This window comes from Eptatretus burgeri, chromosome 8 (assembly GCF_056783735.1).
Source record: "Eptatretus burgeri isolate ZD-2024b chromosome 8, Ebu_testis_v1, whole genome shotgun sequence".
Lineage (NCBI taxonomy): Eukaryota > Metazoa > Chordata > Myxini > Myxiniformes > Myxinidae > Eptatretus > Eptatretus burgeri.
In genome coordinates, this window is record NC_140968.1 from 92,165,969 (window position 1) to 92,187,905 (window position 21,937).

Here is a 21,937-nt window from a genome sequence, read left to right on the forward strand (position 1 = left end):
AAAGGTGACCTTTTGCTGGCATCAGTGCTAAATCCCAAATTCGTCCTAACCAGCAGAGGGCACTGCATCAGTTGGCACAGCCCCACCCTCAGCAAATGATCCCACCTGCAGCCTTGTGCTGCATCCATAGGAAGACCCCAGTATACCAAGTAATAAAAGAGAACTTTGTTGCACTCGAAGTCTGCAAAGAAAAAATATGGATATTTCAACACAAAAAAATGAAATATGATACCAGGCTCTCCAGCGTTCTGGAATTTACTCCAACTTTTGAAGATGGTCAACAAATACTTCAAGGTGTCCTTACTTCAACGCCATTGTCTCTACCTATGTTGCCGCATATACATCAGTTTTAAGCCTTTTGCCACCATCACCATTCCCAAGATAAGATCACTGAAACTGTCTTTAAACTCATGACACTACCCAACGATTTAAAATGAGGGGAGAGACAGCATAAAAGTCGATACCAGAAGAAAAAACAAATCTTCACAATGGATGGACCATAGAAAGAAAGCTCTGAGAGGTGTGCAAGATCCTATTGTCTAGCTCAAACCCAAAAGAACCTGGATTTGATGGTTTCCAATTTCAGCTTTCAATATCATGTCGAGGCAGTCACTCTGTAGGGATTTGACGGAAATGCTCTTCAACTCGCCCAGTGAACATTTGTGCACAAAAGTTAAAACAGCTAGCTTAGTTTGTTAGAGCACAATACTACTATCGGCTAGTTGATAGAATAGCTTGGACAAGCTTGCACAATAATCGAATGGAATGCTTCCCACATGCTATCCATACTGTTGACACCAGCGAACTTGAATGTACACTGTAATGGACGTGCTGGAAGTGTTTGGAGTTGCTCAAATAATTTCCATGCTGGCCTATGTGAGACTAATGCTCATGACTTCAGAGTTGACATTTCTGGATTCAGGTGTTTTCTTGTCTATTTTCTTTGAAAACACTTTGAAAAGACAAGAGGATGAAAACACTACCATGTACTGTTGCATTCAATAAATTCTAACAACTAAAAATAGACAAATTAAAGAAAGGGGATGTTAACACTACGTTACCTGCTGCTGTTGATGTCTTGTTGTTTGTGGAATTGTTGAGGAGAAGGAGGTGGAGGAGTTATAAAGGAGGGGGATCATCTGTGTCAGATTACCTTGGTGAAGATGGTGGTGATAATGGTGGTGTTGCTGATGTTGACGGATGTTGAATTGGCGAGGGTATGAGATGCTGATTAGCTTTGTGACCGCTATATGTTGAGCGTTCACTGGCATCATCCTTTGGATGTTTTCCCTTCGTTTTTATGAAAAAAAGGAAAACAAAGTCGTCTGAGCTGCCTTCGGCTGCTTTTCTTTTTGAATGAACTTATAGCAGCTGAGGTCCGCTTGGACATTTCGGGCCACTCTTGAGCTGCATTCTGTGTTGGGGTCATCTTCATCGAAGATGGCAAGACCCATATCAATGAGTCGGAAATCCTCCACCATCCTCTTACGAGTGAGAGTACACAGTGGCTCAACCTCTTCACTTTCTGCCTCTGACTCCTCCGCCTGGCATTCCTTCTCCAACATTAGGTCCTCATTTGAGGGCTCCTCCTGGTACGAGTTCAAAGTCGACAGTCTTGGCCATTTTGACGGTTAGATCGTGTTTTCAACAAACCATAATTCACACTGAAACCCTTGAAGCCGTGAAGAAATTGAGGGCAAAGTTTCTCCCATACACCATTCATGCAGGAACAGGTGACTTCCTTCCAAGACTCCTCAACATTACATAGAGCATCCCTTATTGTAAAGGCCTTCCAGAATTCCTTTACAGTCATCTGATGATCACCAGTCGATTTCACAAGGTTTGCAAATGCCATTCGGAGATAATACGCCTTGAATGTAGCAATCACTCCCTGTTCTATGGGTTGAATTAGAGATGTCATGGTTGGGTGGAAAAAACACAACTTTAATGTTTTCGTTAAGGTCCTGGATGGATGTTGGATGAGCTGGGGCATATCGATGAGGATGAGAATATTAAAACTCAAATTCTCCTTCTCAAAATATTCCTTCAACTCGGTAGCATGCTGGAAGCTAAAATATTGCTTTGGATTTCAGAATCAGATCCGAGTAATGCACTCAACATCCAAGTCCTCAGACAGTTATTTCCATAAATGCATGTTCAGAATAGACCCATCCCCTTGTCTGGTGGGATTCTAACTTTTTGATGTGTTGGAGAAGGGTAGAGAACAGGTTCCATTTCTTTCCTTTGGGATTACCTTTTCCTCTTTATGACACGATCATGACGTATGATTTTATGTCAGTTTTCATTTCTGCATGAGTGATAGTCACCGTTCGTGCACACGATAGATGGCCGTTAGCCCAAGGGAGACTCACTCATTCTATTCCCTTTCCATAATGACACATTGGCTTTGAAATAGACTATCTATTTACACATTTTATTTTGGTAATCATTTTCACTTTGGACTTACAGGACATTTGATTAAACACACCGCGAGCTTTTCCTGAACAGTTATTCTGATGGTCAAACATGGCTGTGGTCTCGGATCATTTACCTCTGGACCGCTTTTTTCCATTGATGTTCGACACCCGCCTTTCTTTTATCGACGTTTCACATCCACTTTTTTCCATCGACGTTTGACAACCCGTTCAGCAGCTTGATGGATGCTCGCTGGCTCTTGTTCATGTCGGGCTGAACAGAGAGGTGATGGTTAACCGTTGACATTTTGTGAGCTCTTCACGTTTTTGCTCGTTTTTCTGGCAAATGGCTGCTTTCAGCATTTGTCCAGCACCCCAAACGTGGTGCCATAAGCCAGGCCTGTGTTAATTGTGAGTTGCATCTCGTTCGATGGTGAGGAGAGAATGATCGCGACAATTGATGGTTGGGGGTCACGTTCAGCGATGCGCCAATAGGCAAGCTGGATTTGGCTGAAGTTATGCTTGAGGCTCGGCTCACACTTGTCACCTATATAAGGACAGTTACTGACAGCTCCTGGCCATTGGTGACAGCTCCTGATGGTTGGTGACAGCTCATGACAATTTAGTGACAGCTCCTGATAGCTACTGAGTTGGTGACAGCTCTTGACAGTTTGGTGACAGCTCCTGATAGCTACTGGCGGTTGTTGACAGCTCCTGATGGTTGGTGACAGCTCCTGACAGTTGGGGACAGCAGCAATGGCGGTTGGTGACAGTTGGACCGTGCCTGCTGTTTCTGCCCAGTACCTGGCTCTTGGCGAACCTGATTCTTGGCATTTCTGGTTCCTGGGGGTGACGACGTGACATTGATTGGTGTTCGAGCCTGTTTGCCGGTGGGTGCATGGTGAGGCAGGGCGCTGGCAGCGGTCTCAAGGGTCCAAGGCCGCTGGCAGTGGTCCAAGGCACGCTCACACATTTTGGTTTATTTTAGTAGACGCACGACGACTTCTGCCTTGGAAAGCCGAGACCACATTTATTTTCCCCCTGAATGATCTGCTGGGTTCCAATGCCTCGTATTTAATTGTCAAGTTAAGTAATTGTTTAATTGTTAAGTGATATGCATCTGATCTTTGTCTATTTTTCTATAGATGCTTGTTGAATTCTTTATTTGTTTGAGATTATTTTGTTGATTGAACATTTGCTTGATTTGAATTCATCCATTTATTCAACAAGGAAATATAAAGTTCTTCAGTTTATTTATTTTTATTCAGAATAAATTCCTTGTTAACATTTCAACCTCTCCGTGCTTGTCATTTCCTTCCATTGATCCAGCACTGTACAAACCTAGATAGACTGGGAGGTAGTTCACAAACGAATTAACCTGTCATAGCCGGCGCTCACCAGTGCGGCTCACCAGTGTGGCCGGCGCTCACCAGCCATAGCCGTCATAGCCGGCGCTCACCAGATAAACGCTCAGCCACCTTACTTAAGATCGAATCAAGATGAGATTGGTGAATCACCGAGGGCACGTTCCCCGGTCAGGAGGCCATATGACCTCTAGTTAAATGGCAAATTAGACGGTGGACACTGGAACTCATGGTTAACTGATTGGCATTTGTGGTTGTTAAGCAATCCACCGCAACACAAAGTTAATTGTGAGCGATGGCCCCAGGTCCGGTTCTTCCGAGGAGAAACGAGCATTAACCCCCTCATAATATACCCATGGCTGGAACTATATTCACAAAATATTTCGCCTGTTACCCAGCCCTTGGTATTCGAATACCAATCGCCTGGCAAACCGCCAACATCTCCTCACCACCTTTGCCACAACCGCCAAAATCGCCTCACCTTCATCTCCACAAACGCTGCCATCTTTTCGCCAGGAACGGCATCAACAAACAAACAACATCTCCGTTGACAAACACGACGACTTCCTCGTAGGAGCGAAAGCCGGTGATTCCTACCACGTCCGCGTTTGACGGCAAGATCGGATCAGAATGACAAAAGGGACAGAGCCAGCGGGGGGTGAAGGGTCGGAGGTGAAAGACCAAACACCACCCCCGAACCCGATAAAAGCCCAGACTGAAACACCGAGAGACCAGTTGAGTCGGCAGTCTGGAGTCTGGAGTCTGCAGTTCGGAGTTTAGAGCCTGGAGTCCAGTCAAGCCTGCAGTGCTGTGCAGAGTTGTGGGTCGGTGGAGGGGGCAGCGAAGTCGCCAGCCAGAGAGAGGTCGCCAGCAGGAGAGAAGTTTCCTGCCAGCGACACAACGGTCCGAGGTGATCGGGCCTCGGGACGGTCCAAGCAACGCTGAGGAGTGAGCGGGCTCTTAAGAGAGCATCAACTCCAAAAAAGCAAGGCCCGTTCGCTCCTCTGAGGCATCATCGGCCAGGCCCGATCGACCAGGCCGCACGGCTAGGCCTGGACCAACCAAGTCGCCGCTACACCAGCTGCCGTGTTGACAACGAGACACACCCAGGATCGCCGAACCAGGGCTCAGCGAGTCACCACGAGGGTGGCAGGTAACCTGCACGGTCTCGCGGAGCTCCTTCGGTCTTCAAAGCTCGGAGGAACATTAAAGGCTTACGGGCCCAGTTCTCTCTTTTCTTTCTGGGTTTTTGCATGGAAGTCTGTGGTGCCTTGTCCGATAAGTAGAATTATTGTTAAGTGCATGTACATAGTAAATAAACAAGGCCTGAAGGTCTTTTTGCTCGTGTCTTGTCCCTTACCCCCATTCATTGCATACGTGCCTGCATTACAAATAAATGTCCTCATTGTTTGAATATTCACCTGCTCGTTGCGTCCCTTCCTCCATTGAACTGGCATAATTACGTTCGGAATAAACAGCTGGTTATTAATAGCCGATAAGATAATCGGGTCCAACGGGGCTTGGCGATAATAAACCGCTCGGCAATCGCATACGGAAAGAGCTGCTTAAAGCAGCTCGTTTCTGAGCAAGTCCCGTTGAGGTACAACCTCTCGGTAGTCTGTCCGCGCGAATAATTAGGTAAATCGACAATTCGGTGATCGACCCTGTAGCACGGGCAGAGCATTGACAAGGTTGTGGTGTGGTTAAAAACACACCCATAGCTGGATTTCAGCGTTGATCCGAAAGCTGCGACTGGATTGCCACGGTCGGTGGGCGCGCGGCCGCAATTAGCTAAAAGCGGTCGCCCGCAAGCCGGAGTGGCGGAAATCCACAACAATATATATATTGTCGTGGGCCGGGGGTCGGTGGCGAGAACGACCGCTAGGTGGGGAAGTTTGCGCCATCTCCCACCGGTATCCCCGCAATTATAGGCCATTGCTCCGGATAACTCTGAAGCTGGCGGGTCGATTAATCGAACATGAAAAGCCAATATCTCGACCGCGTGGCATCGGGTTAATTGTCTAGATCCGAGTATGCCTAAATAACCACGCAGTCTTGGCTACCGGGGATTCACACCCTCAGAACGTCTGGCCAAACTGGATCACTCTACCAGCTACGGTAGAGTATCAACTTCCACCGACCAACTCCGGCTCGGATGCAGTCGAGCGGGCCTGCCCAGGACGTTCCGGCTACGATGTACCGATTACCAGGGATGAAATCCCGTCTGAACTGAGACCCGGACCATGCTGGACCAAATAATGAAAGGACGGAAAAGAGCTCGGAATATTTCTAATAATTTATTTACAATAAAATCAAAAGACAGAAGAGGCGAGACTTATCAAGAATATGCAATGCAGTATTTACAATGATGAAATAAACACTCAAACAATTCTACTTATAGACGGGCCGACACGCAGTCACACACAAAAAGAAAAGAAACCCCAGAGTTTTTATTGGACCCTCCAGCCGATGAGAGAGACGAGCTGGTGGTCAGAGTTCGGATTGGCTCCTGTGGGTCGTCGAAGGTCCCAGTCACATGTGTGGGAATCGTGGCTCATGGCGGCAGCCGCGTGGAGCAATCGGAGCTCCGGGGCGGAGATCAGGGTCACAGACGGGACCCACCAAGGCTCCACGAACAGGCTGGTTCACTCACTCTCCAGCCCAACCACTGTCAACCAGCTTGTCACCAATCAAATACTCGAGATCTCCCAGCGCCAACGCCAACGACAACCACAACAACCCTCTGAGTCTGCTCGGGGATATATATCTCCTCCCACATGGGGAGGGCTTTGGCGAGAATCATCTCGCTATCCAGCCCTCATTGGCCCATGGCCGCACCCAACCGGGGCGGAGCCGTGACACCTGTTCGGAGACCCCAGTTATGCCTCCACGTGGCTTCGCTCGCGAAGAGTAACAGGATCAATGCTCGTAGGAGCGAAAGCCGGTGATTCCTACCACATTTCCTGAAAAAGCCATACAAGAACTATAAGCCGAGGACTGGAACCGCGAGGACCCCTCTTGGCAAGTCAAGGTACGAGCAGCCAACAGGTGGTGATGGCGCATGATGGGCAGGTTGGGTCATGCAGATGGGATGGTTGTTGGTTGTTAGATGGCTTGTTGGAGGGTTCGTTGGATGTAAAACCTAACTAAAGATGTCACAAAGCACACATTTAATCCTCCCGCTAAACAAAAGGACGGGGTCCTGACGACACACGTACTTACCGGCACAACTAACTTTGGGACCTTACTGCAAGTGCGCATGAATTCCAGATTCGTAAAAAAAAAAAAATATATATATATATATATATATATATATATATATATATATATATATATATATATATATATATATATATATATACATACATATACTAGTAGTAATGCCCGGCGCTGCTCGGACTTTCTTGCAAATTTCCTGAATAGCTGTTAGGGGTTAGCGGTTAGGGGTTAGCGGTTAGGGTTAGGGTTGCAGTTAGGGTTAGTGGTAAGCGGTTATGGTTAGGGTTAGTGGCTAGGGTAGCTAACCCTAACCCTAACACTAACCCAAACCCTAACCCTAACAGCTTGGCGTAGCGGAGGGAAACAGCGCCCGGGGCAAAGTGGAAATTTGCGTCCCCCGTAGGCCTTAAACTTGAGTGGATTTGAATGGAAAATCCCATAAGGGATATCGATTTTTCGATTTTTTCGAATATCGGAAGTGTAATGGAAAAATTTTTTATAGCCAATGACCTAAGTTGGACCAAAAGCCATAATCGTACCGAATTTGAATGGAATCCGTTGGAGTTTGTGAAAATGCATCAAAACGAATTTTGAGGGGCCTCTTAAGGAAGACAATAATATCATTAGTATATGTGCCAAATCTTGTTTCATTTCATGCAGTAACAAAAATCTGATTGTGGAACAAAGAAAGGGGCGTGCCTAAATCGTAATATATATGTATATATATATATATATATATATATATATATATATATATATATATATATATATATATATATATATATCTTCTTTCGGCTGCTCCCGTGAGGGGTGGCCACAGCGGATCATCCATATGATCCGCATAGTGATTTGGCACATGTTTTACACTGGATGCCCTTCCTGACGCAACCCTGGTCGCCTCTTACGACACAGGGATCTGGTACACCTATTTTAACCGGGGTATACACCGGCCCAGTACACTGGTACTCATTTCGCCGACCTCTGAAGGATGACAGGCTGAGTCAACCCCCTGGTGTTATACGACTTGGTATATACATATAATGTGTATATATACATGCAATATATATATATATATATATATATATATATATATATATATATATATATATAAATATATATATATATATATATATATATATATATATATATATATATATATATATATATATATATATATATATATATATATATATATATATATATATATATATATATATATATATATAAATATATACACATATACATATATACACATATACATATATACACATATACATAAATACACATATATATATATATATATATATATATATATATATATATATATATATATATATATATATATATATATATATATATATATATATACATATATTCAGTGGCCCAACCGAGCTTGAACTCAGGACTTTTTGGGTCCCAAGCCACTGCGCCAACACCAGGATATATATATATATATATATATATATATATATATATATATATATATATATATATATATATATATATATATATATATATATATATATATATATATATATATATATATGTATATATATATATATATATATATATATATATGTATATATGTATATATATATATATATATATATATATATATATATATATATATATATATATATATATATATATATATATATATATATATATATATATATATATATTGTTGCGAATTCGCGCCCGCCAGCGTGCGATCGGCCACGTCACTCTAATCGCGGCACGTCGCCCACCGGACGGACAATTCTGTCGTGACCCTCTCGGACTAACGCCGGGAGCTAGTCACGGGTGGGCCTTTCGGCCTCACCACGATCGTGCCAATCGGCCACCCGCGTGGGATAGGGTTGTTCGCCAAACTCGACCTACCTAAGTACCCACGCGGATGGTAAACTGGGCGATCGCACCTCGCCGCAGGTCGACTCCGGACACGGGCCGCTTAAGCGGTCCGTTCCGTACTATCGGGATAACCGAGCGGTGTTATCGTCGTCCTCGATGGTTCAGATTACTTATCGGGCGTATTAAGCCCACTACGAACCCTTTACGTGAAGCAAGATGGAGATTCAACAAAGGGAAGGACGCAGCGAAACGGGGAACAAGTTCACACAAGCACTTTATTCACACAGACACAGACACAAGCGCACATATACAGCCAAACAGAATCAGAAATGCACATAAAGCATATGCAAGAAGAAAACAATAAAAGTAACGACGACGCAGAGCTACAACCGAATAAGACCGACACACGGCAACACTTAAACAGTTTTACTTCACAAGACACAGCGCCACAAGTTCCATACAAAAAACCCCGAAAAGAAATAGAAGTGGTCACTTCCCTGTGCGCGCACAGAGTCCTTCTCCGCGCCCTCAGCTCCCGCTCCTCCGGCGTTGTCAGCAAGCTCGTGCTTCGCACCGGCACGTGTCGCCGTTCGACGCCACGGACCGGGGTTTTGGGGAATGAACGGGGTTTTCAGCGCTCTCTCGGTGCGGACGGGGGGGGGAGGGGGAAAGAAATAATCGACACTCGGGGTTGAGAGGGAGAGGAAATGGCGGACGCTCCGTCCCACCAGCGGGGTCTCGGGAACACACCGACTCCGGCGAACCGGCGAACCCTCGAACAGGATCTATCTATCTCTCTCTCTCTCTCTCTCTCTCTCTCTCTCTCTCTCTCTCTCTCTCTCTCTCTCTCTCTCTTTCTCTCTCTCTCTCTCTCTCTCTCTCTCTCTCTCTCTCTCTCTCTCTCTCTCTCTCTCTCTCTCTCCCCCCCACACCATCGTTTGTCCAAAGGGTCCAAGGCTCATCAGGATCAAGGGCTCCGCAGGGATCAACAGGCCGGCAGGAACAACAACAACCACCCTTCACAGAGCCATCCCTTTTTATATCGCGGGGCTCCGCCCCGTTGTTCCGCCCCGTTCTTTGCTCCACCCCCCTTCGAGGCACTTCGAGAAAGGTCTCGAAGAGGGGCGTTCCTCCTCCCTGGCCGCGTCACACCGCGCATCCACCAATCGGGCGCCAGCTGCCCTCCCCTTGCTTCTCCTCCCTCACACCAAGCGCGGAGAAGAATGGCGCAAAGAGCCCACCGAGCGTCCTCGTTGGTTTTTGTTTGAAATAAAAGATAGAAAAAGAAAAACGACTGACTCAAAGCGTCGCAGCCCGAATGAATCATATTAATTCCCTCTAAACAACGGGTTTGGGGCTAACTACACATGTACTTAAGAGATATCTCACCTACGGGACCTGGATGGTGGTTTGCGAATTTCCACAGCCGTAACAATATATATATATATATATATATATATATATATATATATATATATATATATATATATATATATATATATATATATATATATATATATATATATATATATATATATATATATATATACACAGTAGACTAGGCGTAAGTCGGCAGCGTGTAACTCGTCACTTCGCCTAAGTCGGCAGCGTCAAAAAGTCCCGAATTTATCTCATGTTAAATCCCTATGAATAAAGGGTCATCCCTCTGTAAGTCGTCATCTCTAAGTCGTCACTTCGTCTAAGTCATTAGATGTTGTCTGTTCCCGCGTAATGGAAACTCAAGTAAATTACCACTCCTAACTAGTCACACGGAACTGCTGCCTCGTGAGAAGCCCGATTTCATGGAATCGTGATGCTCTCTCATTGGTTTACACCGCCAGTGATAGGCTATTTATAACTGCGTACACACGTTGATCGCACTGCAGGCAGGACAATGGCGACTAAGCGTAAGCTTACAACTAAAACCTACCAAGAAAAATACGACATTATCCAGTTTTGCGAGGCAAACCCACTGATGAAGAAAACAGCCATAGCTGAGAAGTTGGACATCAAACGGCAGACATTGAACGATATCTTGAAGAATAAGGGCAAGATATTTGGCCAAGTGGAGAAGATCGCGAGGCCGGTGGTAAGTGTGAAACGCGTGAAATGTGTGTCCTTTGAAGATGTCGATGACGCGCTCATCATCTGGTTTCGGCAAATGTCGGCTCAGCCAAGTATTTGGTTGGACGGTGAAACGTTGCTGCTGAAGGCACGTAAATTCGCTGCGGACCTCGGGCATGATGATGCCGAGACCTTGCCGATGCACTGGATAGACAGATTCAAAGTTAGGTGGGGAATCGGCAAGGTCAAGAAGTGCGGCGAATCAGGCAGCATGGATTCGGCAGTGGTGCCCGACTGGAAGGATGGCAAATTGAAAGACATCTTGGAAAGGTATCAGCTTCGGGACGTGTACAATGCCGATGAGACTGGGCTTTTCTGGCAGATGCTGCCAGAAAAGTCTCTGGGGTTCGTTGGTCAATACCATCATGGTGATAAGCAGGCGAAGATCCGTGTGACGTTGCTGGTTGGAGCGAACATGGATGGCACCGACAAGCTGCCTCTGTACGCCATCAGGAAAAGTAAGAATCCCTGAGCCTTCAAAAGTGTGAAGCACCTGCCTGTGGCCTACTCAGCAAATAAAAATGCGTGGATGACTTCTGCCCTGTTGAAACAATGGTTGGTGAAACTGAACCATCGTCTGTCACTTGAAAAACGCAAAATTGCGTTCGTAGTTGACAACTGCCCCGCTCACCCTGCATGTCAACTGGAGAACATAGAACTTGTATTCCTCCCACCTAATACTACCAGTCACCTCCAACCAATGGATGGTGGCATCATCAGAAACCTGAAACTTCACTACCGCCAGATCCTTGCCATGCGTCGCCTGAATGCAGCAGATGAGGGAATCCCATTCAAATGGGATTTGCTGGATGCCCTGATCGCTGCCAAAACCGCATGGGGAAAGGTCTCCAATGTTACCATCGCGAACTGCTTCCGTTCGGTCGGGTTCATCAATGCGGATCGCAGCGCCCATGAAGTTGATGAGGAGAGCGATGACGACCATGGAAACCAGTTCCGCAATGTCTGGGAAAGACTCACTGAAATCTTTGGTTCAGACGTGATACCCTCATTGGAAAAATACATTAACGTGGACGCTGAGTTACGCAGCACCCAACAAATGACTGATGCAGAAATTGTGGATTCTGTGAAGAATGTCTCCGACGATACGGGTGACGTGGACGATGTGGACATTGTCGATCTCGAGGACTCAGGGGAGACATACATTCCAAACACGCCTCCAACTATTCGGGAGGCATTCAGCGCCCTGGATGTGATGCGCTGATAGTCTTTCGGTGGAGGATTGCCCAGAGAACATCATGGAATACAATGACCGGTTTGAGTCCTTTCTCATGCACCAGATGCCCAAGAGTTTAAGGCAGTCAAACATAACGGATTACTTCGCGAAGGAGTAAAGGATCGATCGAGCTTCGTGTTGAAGTCCGATCATGGTTATATATTGGCTTGTTTTGTACATTACCGCACTCACTTACACATAGGCATTGAGTGGTAGTCATCACCACAATGACTGTGTGTCATGTAATTTGTCACCCTACCATCACCAATGGTATATGAGTTGTCTTACAGTTGTTCATTATCTTTACTTTTGATAAACTGATTCATGAATTCCATCTTTGCTTGATCACTTTCCAACTCACCAATGAACCCCCACCTATGCCCCGAGGATTGTGTTTTCCTTTTGGTACAATAGCTGTCTCTCACACATACGTGTCCAGGCCACGTGCGACTTCATCCTTCACCCCACAGTCATCATGAATGTTTGCATACGTGTAAGTCGTCACATTTCTAAGTCGTCACTTTTTTCTCGGTCCCGATGGTGACGACTTACGCCTAGTCTACTGTATATATATATATATATATATATATATATATATATATATATATATATATATATATATATATATATATATATATATATATATATATATATATATATATATATATTTTGGAACGACGGCCGCATTTTCCATCCAATCATTAAGTAACTTTGATGAATAGTTCTGCATGGATAGTCACTCCTACGTCTAAAGTTTTGCGCCAATTGCTCAAGCGGTTGTGGAAAAAAACGAACTTAAAAGCGAATAAATGTGAATGAGTGAGGACCTTGTCCGGAATTCCAACCATAGTCAAGGATGTATTTGTGGACCCCTATTACTCATAGGTAAATTGCAATAACTGATACAAAAGATTAGTTATATTGTTGCTAAATTTTTAATACAATCACAAATCTAAAACGTCAAATTATCATGTTAACTCAACCTTCATTGTGATCGTTTTTATCTCATTACATGCCAAGATTTGGCAGCAACTTGGAACCAGAGATCATGATCAGGTATTATGAGGCTGGCAATGTGAATTCTATCGAGTGATACTTATGCCGTGAAAGGGTTAATTTTGCAAGAAAGGTTTGCAGGGCCATTGAAATATCAAGCCATTTATGTTATGGTAAATCTCTACTCCAGTAAAATAGGGAGACTATCGAGTTCGTTATGCGTCTTCCTCTCTTACCTTCACACCTGTTCAGTGGTGTGTGAATATATATATATATATATATATATATATATATATATATATATATATATATATATATAAATATTCATACAGGTATTGTATTTTTTGTCCGCAATTATACATTTCATACAATGCCCGTACAGAACAATAATTTATTTCGGCTGTATCTACAGAAGGTTGAAAAGGCATCCTATAATCCTAAGGAAAACAGAATATTTGGCAGTGAAGACGATGTCTGTGAGGGCACGCATGTACTTTCGCTGCACCAGGTGAGGGCGCGAGGAGAGGTGGGGAACGGGACCGCATTCAACACAAACGCGCAGCTGTCAGACAAGACTGCAGCCTCCGTCTGAGCATTTACAACATTCACAGCTTTCTCGGGCTTTCTAATCCCGTGATAAAGTCTGACTGCCCGACAAGCTTGCTTGGCACTGCACAGCATCACGTTACCGAGGTAAGTTTGCATGCGACAATGGTAGGGTTTGGAAATCCTTTTTATGATAATATTTGTCGGTAATGGGGAAAATAATCGTTCATATATGATAACTGATCAGTAAGTCGGCTGTATGATTTAAAATAAATAAATAAAATCAATAAAAAGGTGTTTCATATTGATGAAGTATATATGATTATGCACTTTTGATAATTGTCCTCGCATTGCTGAGTCTTCTGGGAACAATTTGGTCATTTGAATGAACCATCATTTTGATTTTATTTCTTCAACCCAATATTTAAGCTGAATGCGAATGTCCAACATGATTTCTTGCAGCAGGAGCGTACGAAGAGAGGGGTCGTACTCCACATCGCCTGCGATGGATTCCAGTTTGGAGGTGTTAGAGTGGGTTCTTTGGAATGACACGCGTAATGCGAGTTTGTCGTGCCCAATCTGTCCGCCAAAGAGCACACCTCACACAAAGCAAGAGAACGACGCTGCCCAGCTCTCTTCCCTCATTGTGCCCGTGATTTTTTTTTTTGTATGCCTCGTTGGCTTGGTGGGAAACATGTTGGTCATCTACGTGGTGCTGCGTTACGCCAAGATGAAGACGGTCACAAACATCTACATCCTCAACTTAGCTATTGCCGACGCCTTGTTCATGATAGGTCTGCCTTTCATGGCTATTCAAAACGCCATTTTCTACTGGCCATTCGGTTTCACCATGTGCCGTATCGTGATGGCCATTGACAGCATTAACCAGTTTACCAGCATCTTCTGCCTGACTGCGATGAGCATCGACCGTTATCTTGCTGTGGTCCACCCCGTGCGAGCAGCCAATTGCCGCAAACCAAACATAGCCAAGATATTTAGCTGCATCAGCTGGCTGTTGTCCATCGTTGTTGTTCTCCCAGTCATTGCATTTTCACACACAGATGGGCATAAAAGCATGTGCAACATAAAGTGGCCTGATCCAGTTAAAGTGTGGTCGACTGTCTTTATCCTCTACACATCATTGCTCGGCTTCTTCCTCCCACTATTCATCATCTGCCTTTGCTACCTCCTGATTGTTCTCAAGGTTAAATCCTCGGGTATGCGTGTTAACTCCAGCAAGAGACGCCGATCTGAGAAGAGGGTCACACAGATGGTCGTGGTGGTGGTGGCGGTGTTTGTGCTCTGCTGGCTGCCATTTTACATCTTAAACATTGTCAACCTAGCCGTCGACCTACCAGAAGACATGCTCTTCCACTGCTTGTACCTGTTCATTGTAATTCTCTCTTACACCAACAGTTGTGCCAACCCCATTCTTTATGCCTTCCTATCAGAGAATTTCAAGAAGAGTTTTCAGAAAGCTTTGTGCCTCAAGAAAGGACGTGGACACCGTGGTGGTGAGAATTCCGACCATAAAGTGAAGAAGCATAAAGTGAACGTGACAAGCCCAGACACAGAAATGACGACGCTGGCAGAAAACGGAAGAGGTTATAACCATTGATAGTTAGAGACCTAACTGAAATGCAGCACCACACCTTCACACCTCTTGCAAGCTGTGTACTTCAGGGTCAGTTTGTCTGCAATTGTGGAAGAAAAGTTGTCTCTTTTTAGTGCTGTGGCTTTTATGATGTGGAGAATAGCTGAATACTGAAAGGCCTACCGTAACTGTATCGCATGGTTGCCATTTACAAAATCATGGTGTAGATGTATTGCACATGGGTTTTACACGGTACATGCACCTGGGTTGCTGCTCTGTTTGACACAGAGTATTCCTCGTGTTTTTATGACAAATGACGGATGTAACGTGTCCATTGAGATGTTGATGTTAACAAGCACATTATTCATATGAAACTGATAAACTTGGCACATGCATGTTGAATACACCGAGTAGCTTTCGAGTGGTTTACCTTTTATGAGTTTATTTTTATTTTTTTTGTAGTGTTAATGTAAACCATCAAACAGAATTTGTGTTGTGAATGAGGAGAACTTGGCCTGAGAAGGGATTACAAGAGGAATGCTTTCAGTGAACATCGTCATGTAAGCTTTTTGGAGAGTGTAACATATCTACATATGGGGAGTCAAACCCTGCCATGTCATTAAAACATCCTCAAACTGACAGAGACTGGCATTGATCGCTTCTTTCATGTGTTTATGTTAAAAAAAACAACAATAGACACAGAAGGAAAAGTGAATTTCAAGCAATACCTGGAATGGCACTGGGTGGAGCGCAAACCTTCGCCAGGCTGAATGGTTTACGATTTGTATCCCACTCATAGGACAGATCTGGATTCGGACCACAACCGAAATCTAATTGGTTTGTTCTTGTCACATAACCGACTCATCCACTAAGGGGTTATCACAATCCGTCCACAACTTTTTGAAATATCATGCTACATATCGTTTATCTCAATGGTGAAGAATCCATTTTTTTAAAACAATTAAATTATAGTATCTGGAGCCGGATCTTCACCAAAATCCAATCAATTGGTCATTTTCTGACTACACTAACTAATCTGTTATGTTTGAGATCTGACAGGGTGGTGAAGAAGTAGTGCATGCTTAGCTTTGAGCTGTCTCATCTGGGTTCGATTCCCCACACGATTATAACCTGTCAGATTGATGTCTCATAGGCAGGGTATTGCATCAATGAGTGCATCATCAATTGCGTCGGTCGGATGGGCATTAAACTGGGTATCCCGTCTGCGAGTCTAATTAGTAGGGGTGAACGTAAAATATCCTGGAGTGTCTTTTGTGAAGAGTTAGTGAGTTATTGCCAGCACCCTGATGAAGTTACGAGCTTCTGCGCTGGCCAATTAGTCTCGCCCGAAACGGTTGCGAGACCATTGTAACGTCGGTCTATCTGTCTGTCTGTGTAAGTGTCCACGTCTATATATTTTTGCTGAAATTTTTTTTCTTCTCTGGAACAGCTTGTCCGATCGATGTGTAACTGTAAACATCAGAAAGCCTCCCTGTGAGAATATTTTATTGATAACTCTGAAGGTATAGGTCACATGGTGTGGCAGCCATATTGAATGGAAGGAGAAAAATTGACATCTCCAAAACTGCTCAACAACAGAAATTGAAACCTAGTATGTTGCTATAAACTCCCCGGGGGGTATTTCGGGTGAAAACGATGATGTCATCGGTGAAGTGGTATTCCGGCCATAATTGGTTGAATTGAAATCCTTTTCTTTGAATTAAAACTTCAGATATCTTATCTACGACCCAATGTGAGTGAAGAATTAAATGTATGACATAATCGGTCATGTGGTCTGGTGGTCATATTGGATTAAAAATAAAAAAGTAAAAAATAATCTCCAGAACCACTTAACAGGTACGACGTGAAACTTCATACATACGGTCAACTAGCCATGGGGAATATACAGTAGTTTGAAAATTTCAATGTTATAGGACACATGATCTGGCAGCCATGTTGGATTGAAGCTAAAGCCTTATCTTAAATTGAATGTGGGTTTTAACAAACATTAAAAAAAACATCTTTCAATCCATGAATCATTGTATCCAAAACGTTGTCTATCATCGACTATCAATGGGGATACAAGGGTGATAACTAAAATGTCGTCGGTCATGTGGTTTGGCAGACAAATGTGAATCCTTGCCACAAGACTGTGACAGCAGCACAGAACTTGTCCTTGGACAGTAAACCACAAGAAGAAGCACTGAGCCTTCGATGCTTTTGACTCGGCCATGTTCATATCCATGTTATTATCACGATTTTATTGTTAATATTACTATTATTGATACGTGTGTGTGTGTGTGTATATTTAAATAACTTTAATATTATTATGCCATTATCATCAGATAGAATTGACTGATGAATTTGTGGCTCGAATAATGTTTATTTCCGAAAGGTGTGTGGACTCGTGACTCTTAGCATAGACATTGCCCATGTGTAGGTACACATGTATACAGTATGTCCAATTTTCTCCGAATTTCTATTAAACAATGCTAGCAATCATTAGGAATGGGGGTGGGGGGTTATGCGTCGAGTAAAGGCTCCAATTGGATCATGATGGTGTCAGTTAGGGGCCCCAAGATATATGATATAAAAAATCCATATACAGTCCACATATAATCTGATGGCTCGAAAAATTTGAATGGCAATGGGATACATAATTCATGTGTAAAGACTCATTCAAGCATCTTTATTAGGTAAAGATCATTGCGGCCTTGCTAGCGGCCTACCTCGAGACCAAGCGAGTCGAGGCGGCTCTAGTCCGTTGATCTGTGGGGGATGCGATAAGCATAGAATGCCTCAAAGACATTGGATTTCCTCCAAATTTCTTTCAGTCTATTGTTAAGCAACACTGGCAACCGTTTTAAACAATGTTGGATGGAATTGACTGAATAGTTTGTGGTTGTAATAATTTTTCCTTCCGGTAGGTATTCCCCACAGAACACCACAATAAGATACACACCAACAAGTCTGAAAACCCCCTTGTAGATGGGGCGAATTTGGGTGAGATTGTATAAGGTCCAACCGAATGTATCACGGACAGACAGAGAAACAGACACCAAATTGCGTGTTTCCATATGATGTTTTGAATGAAGGTTTTAACACGTGTTTTTTAAACAGTGATCCAAGGCTCATGTACACATATCACATGCATGGTGTGGATATGCAGAAACCAGTGAACTATTGCACGAATATAATTTAAAGAAAAATTGGAGATGATAGACCCTTGGCAGGACGTGTTTTTGCAGTGTTGTAGTATGTACTTCATTAGCGATTCACATTCTAATTGTGCATATTTTATAGAGAGGTAGGCCTACTCAGTTGAAAAAAACGATAAAGTGCAATATTGGCTACCACCTGGTGCAGTTTGTGGCCAACATTAGCACATTAAGAGCGGCAGAAAGACAGACAAACAAACGGACACAAATGCAATAGAAAGTACTCTGGTGAGAGTAACAAGGACATTGGTAGAAGAAAACAAAATCAACACAGTATTTTGGGATTATGAAGCTGGAATTTCATGCAGCATAATAAACCATGTAGGATCCCATGATCGAACTTATCCCCATCGACCTGATCCCACCATTGTGAATGAGGGATCCCAACATTGCTCAGAGAAGAATACAAAACAGACAACCAATTTCTTCCCTATGGAAAGCGAACCTCAATGCAGTAACCTCAATTTGGTGGTGTTATGGTTAGATGCGTCTGCTCCAAATCTGGAAGTCTGGTGGTTCAAACCCTGGCCAAGTCATACCAAAGACTTTCAGAATGGTATGTGCTGCAAAAGTACTTGATCTTCAGCATTTAAAAGGATAGATATGGACAAAACGCTGGCAAGGTAATGACAAAGCTGGCAAGGTGACAAACCACCCAGTATAAAACTTGTCAAGAAACTGCCTTGTCAGTAGCAATGCTCTGCAAAAGTAATGGTCACTGCATCGAAATTGAAAAAAAACAAAGTGTAGTTACCAAAACCACCAATATACAAGATAAACTGGATGGGCACTTGATAGAGTGCAAACCTCTGCAATACTGATTAGTTTACGTTTTGTATCCCACAGAAGACCGGATTTGGATTCGGACCTGAACTAAAATTTAATTGGATTAATATTTAATCTGAATCCGTCCACAACTTTTTGAGATATCCTGCTATATGTCGTTTTTGGCCACTTTTTCAATGGTGAAGAATCACTTAAAAAATTATTGGATCCTGGTCCGGATTTGGATCTTCACCAAAATCTAATCAGTTCGTCGATGTCACAAACTCAAGCTCTTCACCAGATTTTGTCCGAATCTGTCCATAAATTTTTATATTTTATCCAAAAACAGACAAACAAACAAACAAACAAGAAAGATGTTATGCATAGCACGGTACTTGCGAGATCCATAAAACAAATTTGACCTCAAAAATAATTGGTGGTTGAATTAAATTACCAAATATGTAACTTCAAATTTCAAGTCAATTGGATGAAAATTGACATTTTTATAAATTTGGCCAATGTTGACTTTTTGGCCTATGTCCACCTCAAAAATAATTGGTGGTTGAATTAAATGACCAATTATGCAACTCTCCAAATTTCAACGCAATCAAATGCAAATTGAGGATTTTAGAAATCTGACAAAGTTGTTGAACTTTTGCCTATGTTGACCTTTTGACCTTAAAAACAAAAGGATTTTGCTTATGACAAACTCTACCATATGGTGAGGTTTCGTGAAGAAATTGTGACATTCAGGCGATTGACATAGAATCAGACAAAAACAGACAGACAGAATAACGAACACAACCAACTAATATAATTGAAACATCTTCGACTTTCGCAAGTAACAAACAAAGACAGACAGACAGACAGACAGACAGACAGACAGACAGACAGACAGACAGACAGACAGACAGACAGATAGGAGTGAAAACAACCTCCATCCACCTTCAGTGGCGGAGGTAATTATATTCAGACAAAATATTTTCAAATAATTTCTAGCAAGTAATCACACCTGCTATACCGGCAATTATCAAATACAACTCAATAAAGGTCAAACCATTGTGAATCATCACTAATTATCCAAACGCAAACACAGCAGCAAATAAATGAAGGACCGTCTACATTTTACATATGCAGCAAAGGGAGGTAATTTTGAAAACTACTCCTCAACCTCTTCCGTGCACATCCAATACCCTCTTTTTTCATGGTTTGAACCATTTATGCCACCCACTCCCACCCCAAACATCCATTTTATCATATTTCCTCCCTCCTCCTCCCTTCCTTTACTCAAATATATTTCTTCTCCAACAGTCTATCCCTCACCCCCTCCTCCTTTCACCCATATTAATTAGCTCCTTAGTAAATAATATGTAGATAGCCTTCTTTTATCAATTATTTGTACTGCACATTGAAAGCCATTTTCAAGGCAGGGTGTGTGTATATCACACACACACACACACACACACACACACACACACACACACACACACACACACACACACACACACACACACACACACACACACACACACACACACACACACACACACGCCGGTAGGCGATGAGGGATTCGCTAGGATCGAAGTGCTGGATATGATGCTTTTCATTCTGACTGATCCACCGACGAAGATTCATTGCCAAGACGAATTGGTTCACATACAATTGTTCCTCTGACTGGCAAGATTTTTCCTCTTGCGTATTTTGCCAACTGGCACTCCTCATAAAAAATGACGGTAAATAGACACCCTATTTTTGAAGGACTACCATTAGAAAAATAAAATGCGTCATTATTTTTGTTGACATTACCTCAGATGACGGCAAACAGAGTGGACGTCAGAAGAACACGAAACAAAACGTAACGAGAGAGGAGAGAGGAGAGAGGAGAGAGGAGAAAAAAAAAAAACTAAATAAGTAAGTAAGTAAGTAAGTAAGTAAGTAAGTAAGTAAGTAAGTAAATAAATAAATAAATAAATAAATAAATAAATAAATAAATAAATAAATAAATAAATAAATAAATAAATAAATAAATAAATAAATAAATAAACAAACAAACAAACAAACAAACAAACAAACAAATAAATAAATAAATAAACAAACAAACAAGCAAACAAACAAATAAATAAATAACCATAAACAGAACAACAGATGTTCAAGGAAATACAAACCAGACCGTGGGTTGCGCGAGAAGACTTCCTGGTTGGTTGTTTTTAATAAACCAGGCGGTGTGGCGGACGATAACATAACAGGGGGTGCAGAATTTTTTTTTTTTAAAGATGTTTTTCAAATTCCACATAACTTGATTTATACCATATTATCAGAAATCCACAAAGACAAAAATGCCGGTGATTCCATTTAATTTGGATCCTTTTCACTTTGGTCAATAACCTTTGGGTCGAGGAGAGATCGAAGGTGGAACGACGGTGTAGTTCCTTACAAACACTGTATACACACCTTAAATGACGGTAAAAAGACACCCGATTTTTGAAGGACTACCATTTGAAAAATAAAACCGAAATCAAAAATCGGCTCGAGTAAAATTTTCTAAATATCTCGAAGTGTTTAATTCCGAAGTCTCGTTTCTCCACATTCAAAACTGAAGGACAAGTATTGAA

General features: G+C 42.7%; 1 protein-coding gene and 1 long non-coding RNA gene across 4 annotated transcripts in view; one reads left to right on the forward strand and one right to left on the reverse strand.

The window, feature by feature from the left end:
- Positions 1-21,535, reverse strand: part of LOC147022270 (uncharacterized) — a 59,027-nt gene extending 37,492 nt beyond the window's left edge. For all 3 annotated transcript variants that reach the window (XR_015061158.1, XR_015061159.1, XR_015061157.1), the window contains exon 1: positions 21,496-21,535. This is a non-coding gene — a long non-coding RNA (uncharacterized LOC147022270). The remainder of the gene's footprint in view (positions 1-21,495) is intronic.
- Positions 13,599-15,969, forward strand: LOC147022271 (somatostatin receptor type 5-like). Its single transcript, XM_085892991.1, has 2 exons — positions 13,599-13,895; positions 14,211-15,969. The coding sequence occupies exon 2, from the start codon at positions 14,254-14,256 to the stop codon at positions 15,364-15,366; it is 1,113 nt and encodes a 370-aa protein (XP_085749117.1). The 5' UTR covers positions 13,599-13,895; positions 14,211-14,253; the 3' UTR covers positions 15,367-15,969.
- Positions 21,536-21,937: the final 402 nt, after the last annotated feature.

Bases quoted from the DNA above. Each gene is read 5' to 3' on its own strand.
- LOC147022271 (XM_085892991.1), top strand. From the start codon at position 14,254: ATGGATTCCAGTTTGGAGGTGTTAGAGTGGGTTCTTTGGAATGACACG.